This window comes from Meira miltonrushii (genome assembly GCF_003144205.1).
Source record: "Meira miltonrushii strain MCA 3882 unplaced genomic scaffold FA14scaffold_16, whole genome shotgun sequence".
NCBI classification, from domain to species: domain Eukaryota; kingdom Fungi; phylum Basidiomycota; class Exobasidiomycetes; order Exobasidiales; family Brachybasidiaceae; genus Meira; species Meira miltonrushii.
In genome coordinates, this window is record NW_020289958.1 from 1 (window position 1) to 19,194 (window position 19,194).

Here is a 19,194-nt window from a genome sequence, read left to right on the forward strand (position 1 = left end):
CCATAAAGCCATGTTTGCGAAACTAAAACCAAATCATACGCTAAATATACCAAGAATCATTTTACAATGCTTGCTCTGCGCAGCGTTTTAATTCAGACACCGCTAAATTGATCTGCAGTATAAGTTTCAAGAACATTCTTTCCAGTGAACTAATATTTATATTTTTATTTGGTAATGCATGTATTTGTGTGGCGGCGGTTTTGAAAAAATAGGTATAGCGATCTGTATATCCCCGAAGGCCTTTCGGTTCTGGTTTTAGCAGGAGATCAAATCTAATCCTTCGTATACGTTCTGATATTGATAACCCCCTTTCTTTATTCATGTCATTATCATCATCGACAATTTTTATTCTTATGGATCTGATAAATCACACAGACTTCTACTTGGTAGTCTAGATTTTATGTCGGAGAGTAATTTACCTTGTCCTATAAAAAGATATCACATAATGGCTCAAAGAGAGACGAGGAAGCAAATCGTTCTCGAACAATTATACTCTGATATTCTCAAGCAGGCTCGTACGGAAGAACATCAGAGTTGTGACTCAAAATTTTACGAATCGTCTTTTTCATATAATTTCAAAGATGAAGAAGATGGTGAAATCTTCGACCTGTATGCAAGCCGAGAAACAGATCAAGTCAAAAGTCGTAGTCACCACAATTATCCACCTCTCTCGATCAAACTTATCCCACCATCTCCAACATTTCGCTCAAGGGAATATAGAAACCACTATGCAAGTTTTTCTCACGAACAGCATTCTGTTCTTATAGAAAACGATATTTATTCAGGCATTAAAGCAGAAGAGGAGAACGTAAACGAAAACAGTGTTCCTGTATATAGCCACACAGAACCATATTCAAGTAAAACGCATGTTCAGCATCGTAAGCGACAAGTGGTAGAAGCAGCAAGTGTTATACTCCATATGGCTGAATCAGAAAATATGCCGAAAGAGATAAAGCAAAAACACAGAATATCGTGCGACTTATTCACTTCCTCCGATTTTACCGATCTAAATCAGTCTTGCATTTTGAACGATGGTATATTATATTGTCGTGATTGTGATAAAGAAATTTTACAGGGTGGTGTTCGGTGTAGGATTGGGGAAGATACTGCTTTTTTCCATCGAGATTGTTTCACCTGCTCACACTATAACAGTTTTCTATGTAGAACAGAATAATACTTCTTATGTCACTTATCTCACATATCATATTTTACACGTCCTTATTCTATTCCTGATTTCATGTAATTACTTCTATACCTGAACAGTATGCTCTTCACAATTGCTCACACATACGTTTCAGCATCGAAATTACAAATCTGCGATGATCATGATTCTTCGTTCTGCGGTTCTGAGCATTTTATTAGAATATTAATTCTGCATTGACTTGAAGAAGCAGCTATGACGCACGATTTTGTGTTGAATTTATAGCATGCTTATGATTATCTAGATCTTTGATCCTCTGTAAAGCACTTCGGGCTTGATAAAGGTAAAATCCACTGAGTCTATATTCTCCTACTATGAAAGCGCTTCGAGCATGATCCGTTAGAAAGATGATATCATCTAGTAAAAGTCATTTTACATTTCTCGTACTTGAATCCGGAAGACACGGTTCTCTATCCGGACTGACTCTCGCTTTATCGCCTATGGTCATTGTGATCGGGCGTTTCTTACCGGCTATATATACAGATTTATCCTTGCTTTACATGTCTTATATCAATTAGCGATCGAAAAAATGAACAGGTTTATATTTCAATGAGCTTTAGAGAGTTGAAGTAAATAAAAGTAAGGTATTGCATGATGATCTCTATTAAAAACATACTTGTTGTGAAACAATTTTCAAAGCTTTTCGACTGTATCCGATGAGACATCTTAAATCAAGCGTTCCAATTCTCCAGACTCGCTTCGGTTGATTAAAAAAGAGACAGCCAAAAGGTCTAGAATTTGATTTTCAATAGGTATGTAAACAGAACCTATGTAAAAAATTGTTACGCGCCATTGCAGAAGCCATCTGATATTTATTCAAGCAGATGTCTTTCCAAAGATAAGGACAGACAGGCTGCCTTTTTTTCAAAACAAAGTATTTACAAATAAAATTTCAAGTATTTAGGCATTTTCTCATGTCTCTTTTGTCAGCGTCGGACCTTGAATAGTTGCTTCGAATAAAGCAACGAGGCTTTTAAATTGTTCGGAGCTTAAAAAGCAACAAGTAGATTCCGGCCGAGTTTGCGAAGCACGTTCAACACTATCTTTTACGACTTTTATTAATTCCAGATATTCTTTAAATTTTATCGTATATCCACTGAGAAGGTTTATCAGATATTCCTCTTTTGAAATTGAATGTCTTGAGGATGGTTCTTGAATATCATCTTCTATTTCTGAAGGTAATAAAAGCAAATAAACGACAAACATTGCTGCATAATTGAGCATTATGAAATCCGTATCCGGCATATGGACAAGAGAAAGAGGATTTATCGAAACAATTTTTTCCAACAGACCAATTGCGCTATCAATACATGCTTGATACGTACGTTGAATCATTTCAGCCAACGCTTTTTCGATTGATTGAAAGATGGTTTGAGGAAATGTTTCGAACCAAACTTCAATGCATTGTCGAAAAGCGAGAGAAGAAATATGTAAACAAATGCTATTACCCAGGATTTCAAATCTGATCCAACCTCGATCATTTTCAGTTGCTGATAGATACACTTCCGATTCTGCTTGTGTTCTATCTTCTTCTCTTTGAACAGGAGTTCTTGAACTTCTTTTCGATTCACTTATTCTAGATCGCCGTCTGCGCCAACGATATTCCCATGCTTCCATTTCGCAAAAAAAGGCCTCTAAAAGTGCAATTTGTTCTCCCGATAAATTACGTGATCTACCAAATCGACCTGGTTTATATTTTTCGAGTAGGTCTCTGTATTTACTTTGAATTGAACGACCTTCAACTGTCGCACAAAGTTGCCAATCCGATAATGAAGTCGCACTTCCAGCTGCAAATCTTTCTAAAGCTAGAAGTGGCGGAGGAGGAGATGAAGAAATCGGAAAAGGTAAAATAAAACCATCTTGATCCATTATTTCATTTATCAAAGGAACGTAAAATAATTGAAATGTACTCCTTTGAACATAATGAAATAGTTGAATTCGTAATATATCTCTTGCTTCTTTTTCTGATAAAGGGCTTCCATTGCTTCCACCTGTTCTAGATATGTTTGCAATTTGATCTGCATATCCTACATACAATTGAGAATAACCATCATCAAGAGCTTTCCAAACGGTAAGAAGATGAAGAGCAGTTAGTGTTTCTAAACTTTGATCTGCACATCCAAATGCACGTATTGCGAGTGAACGTGTATGCATTCCTAAAAGTTGCTCTTCTTGAGAATTTGTGATTGCATTGCTAAATCTTGATGCAAGATATAAGACAGTTGAAAGCAGGAATGTTGAAGTCCAACGTGTTCCAGGTAATGATAATTCTTGTACAGAAGGGATTGCTCCTGCCCACGGTTGTAAGTATGAATCGTAATATAACAATAATTCTTCGCACCTCGCTGACGAGATTATTCCTAAAATTCGCGGATCAGGATAGATGTCAAAACGTACGACAAGTGGTGAATCAGCTACGATTCGACCGAGTACAGGTTTATCTCCTGTCAGAGGACACAAATGTTGTCTTAAAGTGGGATGATAAAGTGATTCTCCAATCCTACTTGAGATGGGATGTTCAGATGATTTAACATTTATATTCTGCGTTGCACCATTCTTTTTGTTTCCTTCTCCAAAATACATAGGTATAAATCTATGTCCATTTTCATCTTGAAATTTCTTCAAAATTCGCCAAAGTGAACTTCGAAAAGGTTTTGCAAGTATATCTTGAAATTTCACGAATTCATTATTAGACATTTGTTCTTTGTCTGCGTCTCTATTTCGAGAGAAAGAAGATGAAAATTTAAGTAAAGGTGAATTTCCTGAACTTATGATTTCATTCCTTTTATCCATTGATGAACCTGTTGATTGATTTTTATGTTTTCTTCCTCTTTTATTTGTTGGCTCAAATCTACATTGTAAGCCATTATTTTCGCATCTTTGACAAGCACGAGCACTATCTCCAATTTTGCAAATCACTTTTCTTTGTCGACATTCCAGACACGCAGCTTTCACTGACGATGAAAAAGATTTTGAATTAGTGTTTGCCGTTTCCAGACCTCTGCCAAACATTTGTAGAGAAAGAAGAATACATTAACCCCCTCAATCATAAAATTGCACGGGCTAATAATATTCTCGCGTCTTTTAAAGATCGATATAAAGTATAAAAAAATGTGATGATGGCGTAGAAAAAAGAGTTCGAATAGTAGAATTTGATTTACGCGCTACACGAACCATCAATTTTAAGGCACAAGCGTATAAAAAAGGTCTAGATTCTATTGCGAGCTACTGTATGATCTTATACTCCTGCCCGTCTTTTACACGCCCCAGAAGGATGCAATCTACATACTTGTATTATCTTAACGCTCCATCAAATAAGGATCTATAAAAATAATTTAGTCAAACCAAAGTCTTGAATCCTAGATTCCTTGAAAACACTTAGAGAAATATAGAGTTATACAGGTATTTCGCTCAGTGGATCCTTCTATATATTTCTATAGAACCACAAAAGTTCTTCACTTTGATGTTAAGCAAGGAGATTGACGCATAGACGATTATTCTGTAAGCACTATTCACAGGCCAAATTCTTCTATTTCAGAAAGATTTAGAGGATAAAATGTAGAAAGAGTGCAAAAAACTATTGAAATTCGAAAAGCTGGAAAGAGAAGTTCTCCGTGTAGATAATAAAGTCATTAAGGCAAGATCTAGAACAAAGAGAATTCCACAGAAAAGGGATGATCGGCTGCACAAATTCTTAAGTACTTATTTTAGTGTTTTTCCATAGGTACGCAAGCCTCCTTAAATTCGGATCAGTGCCACGAGCTTCTTTTCAGTGAAAACCCGTGAGATGTGAAGAATTGACTGGAACTTTACCCTCGGGCTTGTGAGAAGCCCGTTCATTTGAACAGGCGCATTTGGCATAGCCAGCTTATTTCTAATGCATTTTCAACCTGCGTTAGATACTAATCTGCATGCATATCCGTATTGCCAACGTGTATGCATCGCATTAATTTGTTTCCGCGGAGTTGCGCAGCGCAGCGGGTTTGTCCGCTTTAAATGAAAACACCGAATTCGGTCCGGCGATCTGAAAGCTAAACAAAGCACTGTTATGGTGAAATGCACACGTGCACGTTTTTTTTAAAAGGCGTTATATTGACTGAATCGATAAGCTAATAGCTTCGTTTTATTTTTCCATTTTTTAGTCAAGCCAGCACACCGTAGAATCAACAGCTGCACCCAGAAACCCAGGTCAAATACCTGCTCGATCGGACAAGCCACCATAAAATAGAATCAGGGCTGTGGAGCATACAAGTAATGCCATTCTACCTAACTACAGACATTTGAACCGCCAGATAAAGTAACAAAGATTGATGATAAAGCTGTCGAAAGGATTTTTTGTTTCATGGCGGCAGAGAAAAAGGCGATATTCATCCGCTCAAAATTACAAATAGAGTATTCTTCGGAATGACTCTCGTTTGTTGTCTTAACTAATGCTCGCTTTTTAGGTTTCTCCTTTACGAGTGAGAGCAAGAGCTAGAACATGTGTTGGATTTCAGCCTCTTTGGCAGCCTCCATCACAAAATCATCTTTTTTCGACGTGTCCAAAGCCGTGAGATGATGATATTGATGGCTTTGCCCATTGTCTTTTGGATCATTCAGCTGAGCTTCCTTTGTTCGCAGGGTCTCCAACCTTCTATAACAGCGGAATAAAGTAAAAAAAAATATTGGTGGGAAAGATGTTTTCCTACCTTGCATCAGTCATACTTTTCATGCTTCTCGCTCTGTTTGACATTTTGTGCACCCGAATTCTGCTTCTTTTGACTTAGATATACAGCCAAGATAGAACAAAAGCTTTTGCACACGTTTCGGAGATTTTTGTACGATAGCAGGCCTCCGCTTTCTTTGCGTATATTCTTGAATTTCGATGGGACTTTCGCGTGTTCGCTTATCTTGCGACATATCTTTCAAGGCGAGAAAAACAGCCAGATTCAATCCTCACCAGATCAGGCCATATGGCGTACGTATTCATATACCAAAAGATTAGAATTCGGCTTGCAAATATATGTACGTAGGCGATGACGGTGGATGTTTTACGGGATTCCAGATCTTGTGTCTTAGCGTCTCGTTTGCTTTATTGAGAATCAGAAATGAATCTAAAGAACTCTATCACCAGGCATGCTGAAAGCGATAGAATCGGTAGTAGTCTTTGCAACACCATTATACGGCAAGATGCGTCGCTCTATGTGTAACATTTCGATTTCAAAAACGATACGACGTTTTTTTGTGTGTTTCCCTTCAGCTGTAAGAAAAAGCAAGCTTTATATACATTATGCGTACAGCATAAGAGGGGGTTCCTGTGGAAGATCTGAAAACTAACCATTTCGTCTAATGGAAATTAAAAAGTTGCCGCAGTCAATTTCGGTGAAGGTCTAACCCTACACGCTAATGCAGGCTTTTTTATTTCATGCATATAAGGAAAGGGTATCCTTGCACATGCAAGATCAGATCGATAAAGCTAGAAAACAAAACGGTCGGCACGACATTATCTCAATCTGCATTGTTCACCTCTTTTGAATTATTTTAAGTAGATACTTGATCCTTGTTGAAAACACATCGTCCCTACTCCTATTACTTATCGCCTTCCCTAATCGTGTCTTTCTGCAGATTGAGGAAAAGCAAGCGTGTTTCGAACCATTTCGAACCAGTGAACGTGGGAGTACGTTTGTTAGGCTTTTCTTACCTGAGCATGTTCATATGATTTGTAGCTGCTTAGCTTGTACGATTCTATCGAGTTTTGATCAGATAGAATTGCGAGAGAGGTTCACCGAGATTGCAGCTCAACATTTGGCATCAGGCAGATACAATGTCATGTGCTGATCCTCATGTCTCAGAGACGACTTAAAGGAAATTTAGAGAGTGTGCAGCGTTTTGTAAACCACCTGAAGGGGCGTCTATGAGTTTTTTTTCTCTTGACAGGAAGTACTAGTAAGCGTGCTTGAAGGCAACTTTCCCACCGCGTTCCGCACAGGAAGTCTCAATGAGTTCCCTATCCCACTCCTTAGAAACTCTTACATGATTTGCAAGAAAAGCAGGTGCAAAGTGATACAGCATCCGCCCACACTTCTCGATCGACGTAATATTGAGACTTAGTCTTGCGTTCCTGGCCGCTTAATGTGTAGTTGAAATAAACATTTCAAGCAAATTTGAAGAACTATATATAGAGAAAAAGGGTAACGGAAATCACACATAACGTATGTACATGGCCAGCTAAACTCGAGAATCCTTATGGAAGCTTATCGTGTTCATAGTGATACTAGCAGTGGACCTGCACCGACCTCGCCCTTACTTTATTCCTCCACTTATTGAGACATATTGAGATGGTCATACGTCGAAGAACCCCGCCTTGCATCGGCATGCCCTTTTGCACAATCTTAATTATGTTACAAAATCACTGCGAAATCTATCTCATTCAAGGGTATTCTGCATTGATGTTCGCCGCTCGATGCTATCAAAAGATCTTGGGATGTCGTGATGGTGCTTTGTTGACGTTGAAATAACAGAAGCCATAATTTGGCTTCTCAGAATCTACAGTGTGGAAACAAAGAATATATAAGAAGTTGCTGTGATAGTACTTCCCATATGTATAGCTTGACCTTCGCACAGCCGCTGGAGTAGGGAGCGCAAATTGAACAGTGATGTGCCACACGAAGTTGTCTAAGCCATAAAAAAATGGCTCCAGCGATATGGCACAAGTCCACAATCCACATGGGTGTCGCAATTGGCAGAGAGACATCAAGTGTTTCACATAGAAGTTGCTGTCACATTGCTTGTTTATTAACCGAGAGATTGTGTTGTGTAATAGCACTTCAAATACAAAAGAGAAATGCGGGACAAAAAAGTTGTAAGGAAGCGAATTCGTTACCGTGATTATTCGAGTGACGGCCAATTTTGATTTGTGAATGCTCTGTATTGTCGCTCTGACTGAAGGTATTGGTGTAAGCACAAGAAATACGTCAGTCTCAAGCGTGCTGAGGAGATCAGGTGATTATAAATCTCTTGTCCGCTCAGACCCATCTGTTTCCCTGCCGGAAATAACTCTGGAGCGTATTGTTGAATCGCATTGCACCCGCAGAAGAAATGCCAATGAATTATCCTTGCCAGAAAGTAGTACTGGTTCCATAGCTTTGTCTACAACCTTCTGATGAAAGTCTTGCTGTTTGTTGCACTGTGACGTTCATCACTGTAACATCACTGCCTATGTATTATCAGCGTATAATTTGTTCACAAGACGAAGTATGATGATAGTCGTACGAGGGGTAACGAAGGGTGCTTCTCTCTGGCTAAACCAAACTTTTGACCATTCTATGTACCCTCCAAAGTTATTGAAGCACTTAGTCATGCTTAAGGAAACACCTGAAAAACAAAAGCAGGTCAGGAGGTCATAGCTGGGCATGTTGCCATCATTTCAAAAAGCCTTGATTTAACGATCAGTCGAGATAATCTCCTATCAGCTTTCCGACTCTTGATGACTAACGGAGAGCCTTTAATGTGTATGTACGTATGATACAGCTTGAATGGTACTCAATGTCCTTACTGAAGCTCCCACTTTGTATTGTCTAGAAGTTTGTAGAGAATTTAGATTGCTTGCTCGTATCTTTTTCTCAATATCTTCTATTGTTGTCGTATTTTCTTGTACCATCTCCTTGGATAACTGGTTTTTTTCTAGATATCTGAGGGAAAGGGGCTTGGGAGAATATCTGTAATCGAGTTGATGATGTGCAGATTTAGTGGGAATCCCATAATATCCCTGTTTATGAGGCAAAATACTCTCTTACATTGAGTAATAGTGTGTCTTTTTACATTTTTAAGATGGATGTAGAGAGTGAAACATTTGCAGCATGACTTTGGAACCAATGGGCTGCATATTGGCATAATCATAATTCATAGAAAGTCAGGTCTTGCCAGCAGTCAAGGCAGCCGTAGAGCAGTTTAAGTATTATTACAGCCGACGCCTTCTTCTGCGCGCTTGTCCACAATCGGTGCTTTGTTAATATCTCATTCGTACAAGTCGAGCTCATGCAGCTCAGATACTTAGTGTAGATGTCCGACGGTGTGAATCTCATCAAATTGCAATGACACACTGTACTGCTGGTCACTTTGTCTTCTGCCGATCTAAAAAGTGCGAATGTAAAAGTTTCTAGGACCGCGATGGAAGAATGAAAGAAGACAGTGTTGAGAACCTCCCGTCGAAAGTGAAAAGTGATTAGAATCATGCAAAGCACGAAAGGCATGATTTTTCTCTTTTTAATGAGCGACCGTGACTCTGTTGCTAAAAAGGAAAGATCACGATTCCTGTAAATAAACTTGGAGCTCTTTTATCCGTTCTCTTGTATAACGCAATTTCTCAAACTCTCAAGTTTAGGCAACTATTACGTAGTAAGAAGCTATTTATGTCGAAGGTGATCGAGAAACTCGACTTCAAACTATCGAATGATGTCTATTTGAGTGTTCTGACTATCTACATATTGATCTGTGTGATTTAATTCTGCTTGTTAGTTCGATATGCGGTAATGATATCAGTGTACCGCATCCCATCTCGGTTTCTCGTTGGCAGGATCACATTTGAAGTACGGTGATTGGATGTGATTGGATGGATTGTTTCAAGCAATAATATAATTTATACCCATAGTATATCCCTACACAATATCTTTTGCGCAATACGAGTTTCATTGACTACATGTTGCGCAAAGTAATACGACATACACTCAATACTTCCTGTTCCCGTAGAGGAAAGACAAGGCAACTGGAAAGATCAAACCTGAAAGATCGCGATAAATTCAATCTCCACTAATTCAGTCTTGCGTGATAAATTTTGGGTTTTCACATTTTCTTGTGCAGCTTCCCAGTCCGATACGATTTTCATTTCATTTCATCTCAAAACTGTTTTCATTTGCCCTCTTCAAAAACCGCGCTTGATCTGTCGCGGTCTTGGAAAATATCTAGTCAGCGGCGTACAGATATGGGTTTTCATACCGAAATCCAAGTTCGGTTTCAAACAGTTTGTATTTGAAGATAATTGCGAAGCTGGGTGTGGGTCATCAACTGCTCAAAATGACATTCCGTGAGCCTTTGTGTGCTTTCAAAAGAGATAGCGTGACTTTAAAGAAACAAATTTGGCAGTCACAACGCATCATCCTTTAGGACATTCATACCCAGTCCCAAGGCTTTTAATTTTTGCATCGACATGTGAGTTTGTTCACGAAGCATCTTCTCAATATGAACGCTCCGAAACGGCCTTAACAAGGCTGCATCTGCTGCCGCACTGGAAAATGTTGAAAACTTATTCGTAGCTCGTGCTGTCCAATGACAATCCTGAATCCCAAGACGTTTGGCCTTGTCGCTACTCTGATGAACCGGGTCACAGTCTGCGTGGGCATGCGTCATGGCAAAAAGACACCGTTTGATGTCCTCTGTGTGAAAAGGCTGCTTGATTATCTCGTCCACGCCTGCAAGAGAGCATGCTAAAATATGTTCCCGGTGCAATACGGTAGTGATCGCGACCTCATACGCATTTTGATTGGCAGCAAAGAATGCTTCATCTTCAGAACGAATTTGGGCACATAAACCTAGGCCGTTGGATAGAAGTATCGATATATTGGAGAAGATACCATGAAACGCATGCTTTCCAAATAGCGAGAGGGCCTCGGCATAATTGCTTACCGTCACAAGACAGCTGCCCGGCATCCCTCCAATTTGAGACTCTAGAATCTTGCGGAGGCTATCAAAAGCGCCCATGTCGTCCACGATGAGTAAAATCCGCAATATGCTTCCGCAGCTTTGTCTTAGAGTTCTTCGGAGTTCGTCAAGTATTTGACTCTGTTTTCTTCTTGCAGAAGGAGATGTTGCAGTGTTCATCTCGGAGAGAGTGCAGCGCGTGATAGTCTCACTTATGTGTGAGGTTCGATAACACATAAGAACTAGCTGACAACACTAGATGAGTAGATTATAATGAGTTTGTGCTTGCTAAAAGCCCAATTAGAGCCTATTTTGGTTCTCTTGCAACAAGAGCGAGATAAATTTAACATAAATGTCGTCCTGACTTGGTTGGGAGGGAATAATAGCCTCGCCTTTCTCTTCGTTTGCTTGTATAGAGATGGCTCAATGCTGGAACATCAAGTTCGCAACTGTGCACAGCGATGAGAATCACAGATATTTTCTGCAAGACAGAAGTGATGACATTTTTCGAGCAAGGGGCAATGGAAGTCCTCGTTGTGTACATCACCAGATAGGTATACTTCAGAGTCTTTCGAATAATGCGTGAAATCCGACTCTCTGCGGGAAGAGAGTCCAATCCTACAGACTATCCCTTCAGACGCAAATAGATCTAGTCGTAGCGTAGAACACAGAAAGCATTTCGTATTTTTGCCTAGACTGAGAGAAAACAATCATACATTTACAATTGTGCTTTCCAGAAACTCTCCCTAGCACGTCACTAAGTGACTGCTGCTAACTTCATGCTCAATGCTCCGAAAGTATCCTAGTGGTCCATTCCTTGTTCGAATTATTCCTAACAGCATTCTTCTCAGAAGCCTCTGCATAGCGCAAACGCCATTTTTGAAAAAATCTAGTCTTTTCAATTTTTCGTTTGGACTGGGAATCTCGGATAATAGTATGACAAGAAGGTGGGTTTAGTTTCCAAACAACTGCATCGAAGGTGATCGATTGTCCTAGGTATAGCAAATGCATCTGTGGCTCTTTGCGATCAAAACTTTGTGGGAATCTGAACGGCAAAACGATCCCGAAAAAGTAAAAAAGGCGTCTTGGAGCAGTATTCATGGCCCCCACAGGAGCACGAAATGTTGGCAGCGTGCAATGTGAGTGTACTACATACTTTTTTCTTCCTTCTTCGACAATTTACAACGCCATTGTGACCGTTTATACGAGGATATAATTGACAATGCAACAATAATTTGTTACGTTTTTGCTTCAAACTATTTCAATCTACATTGATTCATCAGATGCCTCTTCCTTACATATTTCGGACACAAAATTCAAATCTGAGTATTAAGTTATCGTACTGAGAAAAAAAGGTACAGGAGCACATATCTTCCATTACTTAGCTGTTCATAAAGTCTGTCATAAAGAACGTGCAAGTACCAACTAAGCGAAACCGGTGGATGGGACACACTTCGCAATCATTATTGCTATCGGTGTCATCAATCTTCCGAAACTTATATTCTGCTGAGAGGGTAAATGGTACAAAGATGCAAACAAGATCGAGGAAACAAATGAGAAAGTAAAACGTCGTGTTGTAAAAAAAGCCGTAATAGCCAGCATAATGATAGCTTGTGCTTTTCTTTGGCATGATAATGTAGTCCGGACTTGTCAAAATCTACATTTAGATTGGAAAAACACAACCACAAAACGTCAACTAGGGCTTCCGCTGGTATTCAGTAAATTTAGAATCATGTTATTCACCTGCAACGAAGATGTCTACGTTTTTCTAAATGTCTTTGATTAAATTTTGAGCGTTTGAGATCTTCGCGTACGTTTCAATAGAATGCAAATAAGTTTTGCACCCATCAAAAAGTTTCTATAAAGCTTCTACTTCTTAAGCAACAAATCTTGTACAGTTCGCATAGTATCTATGTAAAATATAAGGACGTTTTTTTTGATCTAGCGATGAACAAATATAGAAAAAGAGCGAATGCAGTCGACGATGACTTTTCACCGCATGAATGTAGTCTCTGCATTATTTTTGATTGCCTCTTTTTCGGCAAGTCACATTTGCTTATTCGTTATTGCTGAGTTGGCAATGTCTCTTTTCGAGGATTCAATTTCAATTTGGTTCCACTACTGTACTTCTTCATGCCCTAAGAAGAAATTGAAGAGGTCACGATAAGATTTGATACAGAAACGTTTTGTCGAATATATATTATAAATTCTACATTGAGCTATGCTATAATGGATGATACGAAGATTCACAGTGCTCTATCGAAGCTCTCTGTGCAGCTGTGTACATCCAAACCACATTCAGCTATTGCGATCGAAATTTGGGGGAGAGGAGACGCACTCTGTCGGGTAAAGTCTTACGGCGGAAAATCCATGTCTCATCTCTGAACATTGAGAAGAAATCATTCAATTAGGCATACCGCTCCAACCTTAAGCAGATCAATACTTCTCTTCAATAAAATTACGAAAGATTGAAGGGCTGCTCCACTGAATAGATTTGACGCAGCAGACAAAGTTTGTCAAAGTGGTACATTACGAATTACAGAAGGCAAGGACGTCAAGCAGCAAAATTTCTATTCCTGCTCTGTGACTTTCCACTGGCTACTTCTTTCTGCAGAAGTCTTGCGACGACCTCTGATTTAGATGGATGCCCTTTGTATTCTAATCAATTCCTGAAACACAGCTGGTCCACTACGATCCTTTCGTCAACGGAACGCATTTAGGCAAGCAAACGTTAAAATCTCAAATCAATAGCCGCGTGATACATTCATTGTTATGAGCAAGTGCAAGGCGCTAAAGCTGAACGAATGAGATCGCGCTCAAGTGCTTCTCTGTTTTCCTGCTTTTTTCTCACTAGATTATTTTCTGAGACAGCTGCTCCACAATGTGTCTGAAAGCAAGAAAGCCGTGCAAAGCTGAAAAGAAGGTTTTCGGAAATCAGATAGCTGGCATGCAGAGAGGATGGTCGGCAAATAAGTGAACTTTTATCTGCTGATGTATGACTCGAATCTGCATCGCATTTTGCACTTCTGCACTCGTGATATCTTGGTATCATATTGATGAGCACCTGTATCGAGGATCAAAATTGTGCAAGTCATAGCAATATTGTATCAATCAATACAGGAAAGCAAATGCAGTCCTCTTTCCTACCGGAGAAAGTACTTGACTCTGTAATAACAAGTTACGAAACAAAATCTTTTCATCGTGGGACAATCTTACAAGTATTCCACTTTTCATCTTTTCGAATTTTTCACATCAGATAACTCACGAATTTTGCAATGTCACTAACATGATTCATATTGCATGCACGGTGAAATGTTTATTTTGAACAATAGAGCTGGCCATTGAAGCCAGCATGTTTATAATGAATTTTGTAGAAGTTGTTCGATACTGTGTGCATATAAGGAACACTCGCCAAATTTTGAGCGTACTGTTTTAGTCCATCAATGATATGCACTACTTCTGCGCACTTCTGTTCAGCCAGAAATAAGCCTATTTCGCGTAGAGCAAGTATCATCGTTCCAATTTCGTTTAGGAGATAGTCCGACTCGTGCGACATCTTGGATATACGCGCGCACCTAAGAGAGGCTTCCATTGCTTCCTTGTGTATGATGTTTGGCAATTTGATCATAAGATCTATATCCAAGCCCGGATGAGCTCTCAATGTACTTGAGGTACTGTTGAATTCATGTCTGACAGTCCCACGAAGACCGTGTTCTTCCCCTCCCTCACGGATCGGAAACACTCCGTTCCTTTTTACGGCTCGCCACATAAGTATCCATATGACATGGTAATTGATCTCCGTGCTGCAAGCTGATATCACATCAGCAAAAGTCCAAAGATGTGACCATCTTGTATCGAAAGACTTCGTAGCTATCAGATGTTTGTGCTTCCAATTGAGTGAGGTTGAGATCAAGTCCTTCAGCAACAGTGCAGAGATATCTTCTTGATTAGACTGGGAAGACCAAAGATTATGGTAGACCAGTCGTAATGCATAGCATTCATCTTCTGAGGCCTGAAGCCATTTGTAGGTTCTTCTGATAGAAGCACCTCTAGCAGAGCTTTTCCAAAATCTCTTTACAAGTGATTCCGTAATTTGAACACTGTCATCTCCAATGTCGATGCGAGGTTTCTCTGGCAGAGCGCTGATTGCCTTGCGTCTGAAACACATGCAAACCACCAAACCGTATCTAGTTGCGCCTTGCCGCAAGAATCGTGCAAGTGATCTAACTCATTTAGACTGCTTTGACGATTGATACCCAGCTCGAGCATATGACTGATTGCTACCTCGAGCCAAAAGCTCCTCTGTACATCTGCGAACCCACCGGAAGCGCGGGGATCATCATTCGCATTGCATCTCCTTGCACCTGGAAATAAACCGTCAGCAAGAAAAGCTGCTATAACATTGGTTGTATGCGCAATCCGATGTACTTTGGTAAAGTCGAGAGCTTCCTCAGCTCTGGTCAAGTGATCATCCACTATCCTGCTTTTACTTCGCTTTCTTCCAGTTGGCAGACGAGAAATGGCAGCCGGTGAGAACAATGATGGTCCTTGATTTTCATGAGATTTTCTCCCGGCCGCGAGTTTAGTCGATACTATTTTGCTCTGTCTTCGTGTTGCAGCCCGTTTCTTGCGAGACGTCTCATCACGATCTGCCTTAAAAGTTGGATGCTTGCTGAAAAGCGCGCCACAAGCTAAAGTAACGGCTATCACTGGATCAAGCATTGTGTTGAGAGTATCTGGAATTTGTTTGTAGAATTCCTTCAAAAATACACTTGGATCAAATATTGGACAGCGGACGTGTACTGTACCAAAGTAAGTTTCCAACAGACTTACATTGAACTCCTGGCGAACCGCAGAGTTGTACAGCCGCCTCTTTGCTTCACCCGAAAACATTTCGCAATACTCTGGTACGATCATTTTTGAGAAATTTTGAGAGCCCGCTCTGTAACGTTTGTCACATTCGAGTAGAAAAGAAACTACCGGTGACTTACTCAACGTCCCCGTTTCAGATACACACATTCCGCTTCTAGCCGGTTCTGCGAATTAATTCTTCTTATTGTCTTACACATGGCGAACTGTGCTTGATCTGTCATACAGAGCTTCCCATTCTTCTTGCACGCTACACACGCTTGAATTCGTATATTCGTACCTTCTCGAGCATCCTATTTTGCGAAACCTGCATGATCATAGGCTAGGTATCGAGTCCGAGTGCTTTCCCCCCTCGCTTTCTCTGCTGTTGCTCAGCATGCTGATGGAAGCTAACTTGAGAAAGAGCATACCACCTACTTTTTCTATTCACACAAAGGGCACAGGTGAATGTGTAAAGTCAGGAACAATGGCATGCATACTCTGCGTCGCAAGAAATTTGGATGGCGGGCTGGATCTCGATTTGACCTTCTCAGAAATACTGCGATACCTCTGAATTTCTGAACTTGCGCAATGTCCACTGCTTCTAGGGCTGCTCAGAACGGCTCATAATAGCCTATTCAGGCCGGCAACAGCATGAAATTCTGATCACAGCGTCTTTTGTTTGGCAGCATAGCTGACGTGCAAGTCCTTGAAAGCTGACGTGCAAGTCCTTGAAAGTGGAATGTGAGTTTGATTGGTACAATAGAACAGAACGTAGCTCCACACCTAGGTGCACAAGTTTGTAGCCATATCTTAGTTGAAATGCAGTTTCATTGCTGACAAGATCGAGTCTGACTGACCGCCTCTCCTTGGGACTGGTCTCGCAAATCAGCCCGATAGCACTTGAAGCAAAATTGATATTCGTATGACGCATCATAGCGTCACTTCTATAACGCGACGTTGGCCGAAGCTTGAGGAAAAGGCTCCGATTGCATTGATCTGTGCTAAAGTATTGTCGAAGACAACGGCGTTTGAGAGATGCAAGCCAGCGGTACCAACTTAACTGGTGCCTTTTCTCTCAACTTCAGGAAGTCCTGCGGAGCTAAAAGTATTGTGTTCAATTGATTTTCTGTATAGCGGGCAACTTTCTACCGGACAGAAACGCCTACCTAGAAGAAGGGTTGCTATGGGCATTGATTTATTTTACCGAATGCAGAGTGGAAGGTGTTTTGAGAAATGCGTGAAATCACTGTTCCGTGGTGTTTTGCATTTCAATTTGAAATAGCGTCAAGCAAGAAGCACGAACAGTGGTGGGTCCGTAAAATGAGGATGAAATATAATGGCGTAATCTGATAATGAATGTCTAGGAATTCTTCATAATTGGCTCGCCCGTTCCCATCCCTATCGAATTTGTTTGTCTGTAAGACGTTCACCTTATTTGATCATAACATTATGCAATTCGACACCGTTGATGAATCCATCGCAATCTTGGTCAACACCTTGAAAGCATCTTCGATCTCTTTGCCCTTATCACGGTCTTCTCTTTCCCTCATTCTCACTGCTAGGAAATCCGGGAAGTCAATTGTACCAACTCCATCTGAGTCCACTTCACTTATCAAGTTCTGAAATTCAGCCTCAGTCAGTTCCGACCAAAAGACTGTATGATTGTCCGAAGTTCTTGGGTGGTAATATCGTCTATGCATGAATACGAAGAAAAAAGTCAGACGATATTAGGTACAACACCTTCAGTCGGTGTAGTAGTGCGATGAGGACAGGAAGGTAGAGACGCGATTACATCAGTCTCTACTGTCCTAAATGCAAAATAGCTATCGCATGTAATACACACCGATTTGGCAGTCATAGTCTATTCGTAGTCAATTACAGCCGTTCATCGATGTTTAATGTCAGGTTGATCAAACTATCCGAACCAAGAATGAGTCGTGATAGTCCGAAAGGTGATTTTGGTAGATTGTAAGGTAGTCATGATGTATGCATACAAAACAATTCTAGAAAACCCTTCCACGATCAAAACAAGCTCCGCTCAGTCGTTCATCGATGTTTTATGTCAGGTTGATCAAACTATCCGAACCAAGAATGAGTCGTGACCGAAAGGTGATTTTGGTAGATTGTAAGGTAGTCATGATGTATGCATACAAAACAATTCTAGAAAACCCTTCCACGATCAAAACAAGCTCCGCTCAGTAGAGCCTCCACGTCTTCCGCGCAGCACGCGAGTTAGAATAGCTTTTTGATTCGCACAGCAAGTAAAATGTATATACCTAACAAGAAACCCTTGCTGCATCATCTCGATGGCGTGTAAATCTCACATTCACCTTTCGCTACTTCATGCCTCGATCGGATTTTTCACACGTTTCCTACAGCTCTGCAGCCAGCGGAAGCTTTCAGAGTCATTCTCTTCAAAGGGCTAGTATCACCTTTCAAAGCTATGACGACGAGTGCCCGGCAGAAATGCAGCTTCTCGAGCTGGCGTTCTGCGTTGAGAGTGTGTACGCACTTTGACGAATTGGAAAAAATTGCCTTCAGGATATCCGAAGTAGACCCGACACAAAACCAGACAACGGTCGCGAGTGCTAGACAAATCACAGATTGATTATTAGACCGATATTCTCTTAACATAAGCGCGTTTGGTTGCGCTCTATAAATGAAAGGGTGCTTCAAGATTAATACGAGTAGACTTTGAAAGAAGCAAAAAAAGAAAATGTAGGTCGTAAGGATTGTTCGAAGTTGAATTTTGGGGTGCTACCGAGATGAAGTGTTTGAGATGTGGCGGGTATATTGCTGTTATTGTTGCTTCTCAACAGCAGGGAGAAGAAGATGCTAGGTATAATTGAAAGCAAACAGTGCGTGTATGCCTTTGTGAAGATTTGACGAACAACAAGCGAATGTCTTGCCAAATACTACTTTATGATCTTGTGAAAGTTGCAAAGAAGCCAAAATCTTGTCCATCGCAGCATTCAAAGATCAGTAAGAGTGATGCACCAATTTATGCAATGTCACCTTCTCTTGACTATTTGATTGGTCTTGCTTGCTCCCTATTGACGATAACTCGTCAAAAGAAGGGACTTTACTGATTGACGAACACATCAAACTGTCTAGCAGAACAATAGGCTGTATGTGATGATGAAGAAAGTAAGGAACAACCACCATTAAAAAAAAAAAAAAAAAAAAAAAAAAAAAAAAAAAAAAAAAAAAAAAAAAAAAAAAAAAAGGCAAGCTGATCTTCAATAATCAAATGCCAGCAAAGGAAGCAGACTAAAAAATAGGCAAATGACAAGCGTTCAAAAGTGATCTTCTCCATGTACGTACGTACGATTTGGCGGGTGGGTGTGCGTGTGTGTGCTTTGTGTGGGCAAGTGTAGAAACGCGTGTCAGCTCTCTGTTTATATTGAACAACAGGCAAAAAGGGGAAGAATTGGAAAAAAAAAAAAAAAAAAATTTGCTTGATCAAA

The 19,194-nt window shown here is 40.3% G+C and overlaps 5 protein-coding genes across 5 annotated transcripts; 1 reads left to right on the forward strand and 4 right to left on the reverse strand.

Moving 5' to 3' along the window:
* On the forward strand, positions 1–1,283 carry FA14DRAFT_30535 (uncharacterized protein). The gene has a single exon (XM_025502157.1). The coding sequence runs from the start codon at positions 401–403 to the stop codon at positions 1,172–1,174; it is 774 nt and encodes a 257-aa protein (XP_025351513.1). The 5' UTR covers positions 1–400; the 3' UTR covers positions 1,175–1,283.
* A 562-nt stretch (positions 1,284–1,845) lies between these two features.
* On the reverse strand, positions 1,846–4,379 carry FA14DRAFT_30536 (uncharacterized protein). Its single transcript, XM_025502158.1, has one exon. The coding sequence runs from the start codon at positions 4,211–4,213 to the stop codon at positions 2,114–2,116; it is 2,100 nt and encodes a 699-aa protein (XP_025351514.1). The 5' UTR covers positions 4,214–4,379; the 3' UTR covers positions 1,846–2,113.
* A 5,942-nt stretch (positions 4,380–10,321) lies between these two features.
* On the reverse strand, positions 10,322–11,056 carry FA14DRAFT_182923 (uncharacterized protein; the record flags this gene model as incomplete). The annotated part of the gene is made up of 1 exon (XM_025501266.1): positions 10,322–11,056. The coding sequence occupies one exon, from the start codon at positions 11,054–11,056 to the stop codon at positions 10,322–10,324; it is 735 nt and encodes a 244-aa protein (XP_025351515.1).
* Positions 11,057–14,950: 3,894 nt separating this feature from the next.
* On the reverse strand, positions 14,951–15,793 carry FA14DRAFT_182924 (uncharacterized protein; the record flags this gene model as incomplete). Its single annotated transcript, XM_025501267.1, has 1 exon — positions 14,951–15,793. The coding sequence occupies one exon, from the start codon at positions 15,791–15,793 to the stop codon at positions 14,951–14,953; it is 843 nt and encodes a 280-aa protein (XP_025351516.1).
* A 1,244-nt stretch (positions 15,794–17,037) lies between these two features.
* On the reverse strand, positions 17,038–17,608 carry FA14DRAFT_162866 (uncharacterized protein). The gene is made up of 2 exons (XM_025499780.1): positions 17,571–17,608; positions 17,038–17,467 (listed from the first exon to the last, which is right to left on the reverse strand). Exon 2 carries the CDS (start codon positions 17,425–17,427, stop codon positions 17,167–17,169), a length of 261 nt encoding a protein of 86 aa, XP_025351517.1. The 5' UTR covers positions 17,428–17,467; positions 17,571–17,608; the 3' UTR covers positions 17,038–17,166.
* Between the last annotated feature and the right edge of the window lie 1,586 nt (positions 17,609–19,194).

What these genes read in the sequence shown, in the direction of transcription:
- FA14DRAFT_30535 (XM_025502157.1), top strand. Translation starts at nt 401, where the DNA reads ATGTCGGAGAGTAATTTACCTTGTCCTATAAAAAGATATCACATAATG.
- FA14DRAFT_30536 (XM_025502158.1), bottom strand. Translation starts at nt 4,213, where the DNA reads ATGTTTGGCAGAGGTCTGGAAACGGCAAACACTAATTCAAAATCTTTT.
- FA14DRAFT_162866 (XM_025499780.1), bottom strand. Translation starts at nt 17,427, where the DNA reads ATGCATAGACGATATTACCACCCAAGAACTTCGGACAATCATACAGTC.